The 1918-nt window shown below is 43.7% G+C and overlaps 1 protein-coding gene across 1 annotated transcript; it reads right to left on the bottom strand.

Moving 5' to 3' along the window:
• Positions 1–466: 466 nt before the first annotated feature.
• LOC132869038 (uncharacterized) lies at positions 467–1580 on the bottom strand. The gene is made up of 2 exons (XM_060902394.1): positions 1454–1580; positions 467–1179 (listed from the first exon to the last, which is right to left on the bottom strand). The coding sequence occupies exons 1-2, from the start codon at positions 1578–1580 to the stop codon at positions 467–469; spliced, it is 840 nt and encodes a 279-aa protein (XP_060758377.1).
• Positions 1581–1918: the final 338 nt, after the last annotated feature.

Genomic DNA, 1918 nt, shown 5'->3' with positions numbered 1-1918 from the left:
TGGATTGGTGGAGTCCAAACTCTTTAGAGATGGTTTTGTAAGCTTTTCCAGCCTAATGAGCATCAACAATAATTTTTCTGAGGTCCTCAGAAATCTCCTTTGTTTGTGCCATGATGCACTTCCACAAACATGTGTTGTGAAGATCAGACTTTGATAGATCCCTGTTCTTTAAATAAAACAGGGTGCCCACTCACACCTGATTGTCATCCCATTGATTGAAAACACCTGACTCTAATGTCACCTTCAAATTAATGGCTAATCCTCGAGGTTCACATACTTTTGCCACTCACAGATATGTAATATTGGATCATTTTCCTCAATAAATAAATGAACAAGTATAATATTTTTGTCTCATTTGTTTAACTGGGTTCTCTTTATCTACTTTTAGGACTTGTGTGAAAATCTGATGTTGTTTTAGGTCATATTTATGCAGAAATATAGAAAATTCTAAAGGGTTCACAAACTTTCAAGCACCACTGTATGGGAGGATGTTGCAGATGTATTTGGTTTTCAAGTCACACGCCACCCAAAACTTGATCCCAAACTTGTCTGGTTTAGATGCAATGTACTGTAGGAAACAGCAGCGAGTCTTGGACGGGAAAAGTTGTTCGTCGATGGTGATGTGTCGACCAGGGATGTAGGATGTGATGCAGTTGGTGACAAACAATCCCCATATGTTCGAAATTGCAGCAAACTTATCGGTCTGTGCTCGCTCGCTGCGGGTGTCTCTGTCATCAAAGCGCAGGTGATGCATGATGTTTTGGAAACGCCCTCGGGACATGGTTTCGATGATCTGTGGGCTTCCCAGGTTTTTCGACCAGCAGTCACGCAGTGATGGCACCCTGATGATTCCCCGCATAATGGTGATGGAAATAAATGCCATTAGTTCAGGGAGGCCCATGAACCAATCCACATGCTCCGTTTGCTTTGCATGTTGAACTGTACATTCTTGAATGATACCAAGCATGTCCAGAGTGATGAAACACAGGAAGCTCTGAAGACGACTTGTGATTGACCTCCTGGCCTTAGCTGTTGGCTCTCCATCTGCGTTGTATGGCGATGGCGGGGTGAAATGTGGACCCGTTCCCACCTGTTCTTCATGCCATACTGTGCCGTCTTTCGCAGTCTCTGTCACATCAGTCCCCAGCCGAGCTCTCTTTTTTGGTTGGGGAGCAGTCTCTTCATATGTAATGTGAAAAAAATGTAATTATGAGCAATGGGAAAGTCAAATGATATCACAAATGCAAGCATAGAAGCTAATAATAATAATCCCAGAACATCTCAAATAGGTTGGCTAAGGTGCAGACACCTCAGGAGAAGTAGAATCAAACAAAACTGACGGCAGTCCGCACTCAGAAACAAAATGGAGGCTCTATTCACATGGTGCTATATTTTCCAACTTCCTCACTGAAATGAAATGTAAAATAGGAAATGATATGAAATGAAATCTTACCTGAAGACGACTGAGACAGCTCGGAGTCTGAATCCACCTGAAGGTTGATGTCTTCTCCATCCGAGTCGCAAGGGTTTGCTCCATCCAGGATCATTTCCAATGCCTGTTGAATGTTGAATCTCTGCATCTTTGTTCCTTGGAGAGAGGTAGGATCCTTGGGCCTTAGCTAGCCACATACGGCTAATTCTTTTGTCTAATTAGCAACCAAAGCTAGCTCACCAGGCCTCACACACACAAACACACCTTAGCTAGCATCCCTTTGTCTTAGCTAGCGACACAAGGCTACTCTGTGTCTCCACATGTGGCCACAGGCCTCACAAACACATGGCTAATTCTTTTGTTTCATTAGCATCCAGGGCTAATTGTATTATCTCAAGGGACCACGAGGTCGTCATCCTCCCCCCACAAACACACGTGGAGTTAGCTACCAGAGCTAATTCTTTTGTGTAGGCCACACACACAAGG

The sequence above is a fragment of the Neoarius graeffei genome, chromosome 20 (assembly GCF_027579695.1).
Source record: "Neoarius graeffei isolate fNeoGra1 chromosome 20, fNeoGra1.pri, whole genome shotgun sequence".
Taxonomy (NCBI): domain Eukaryota; kingdom Metazoa; phylum Chordata; class Actinopteri; order Siluriformes; family Ariidae; genus Neoarius; species Neoarius graeffei.
Note: the sequence above shows the minus strand (reverse complement) of the source record. Positions and strands in the feature narration are given on the sequence as shown.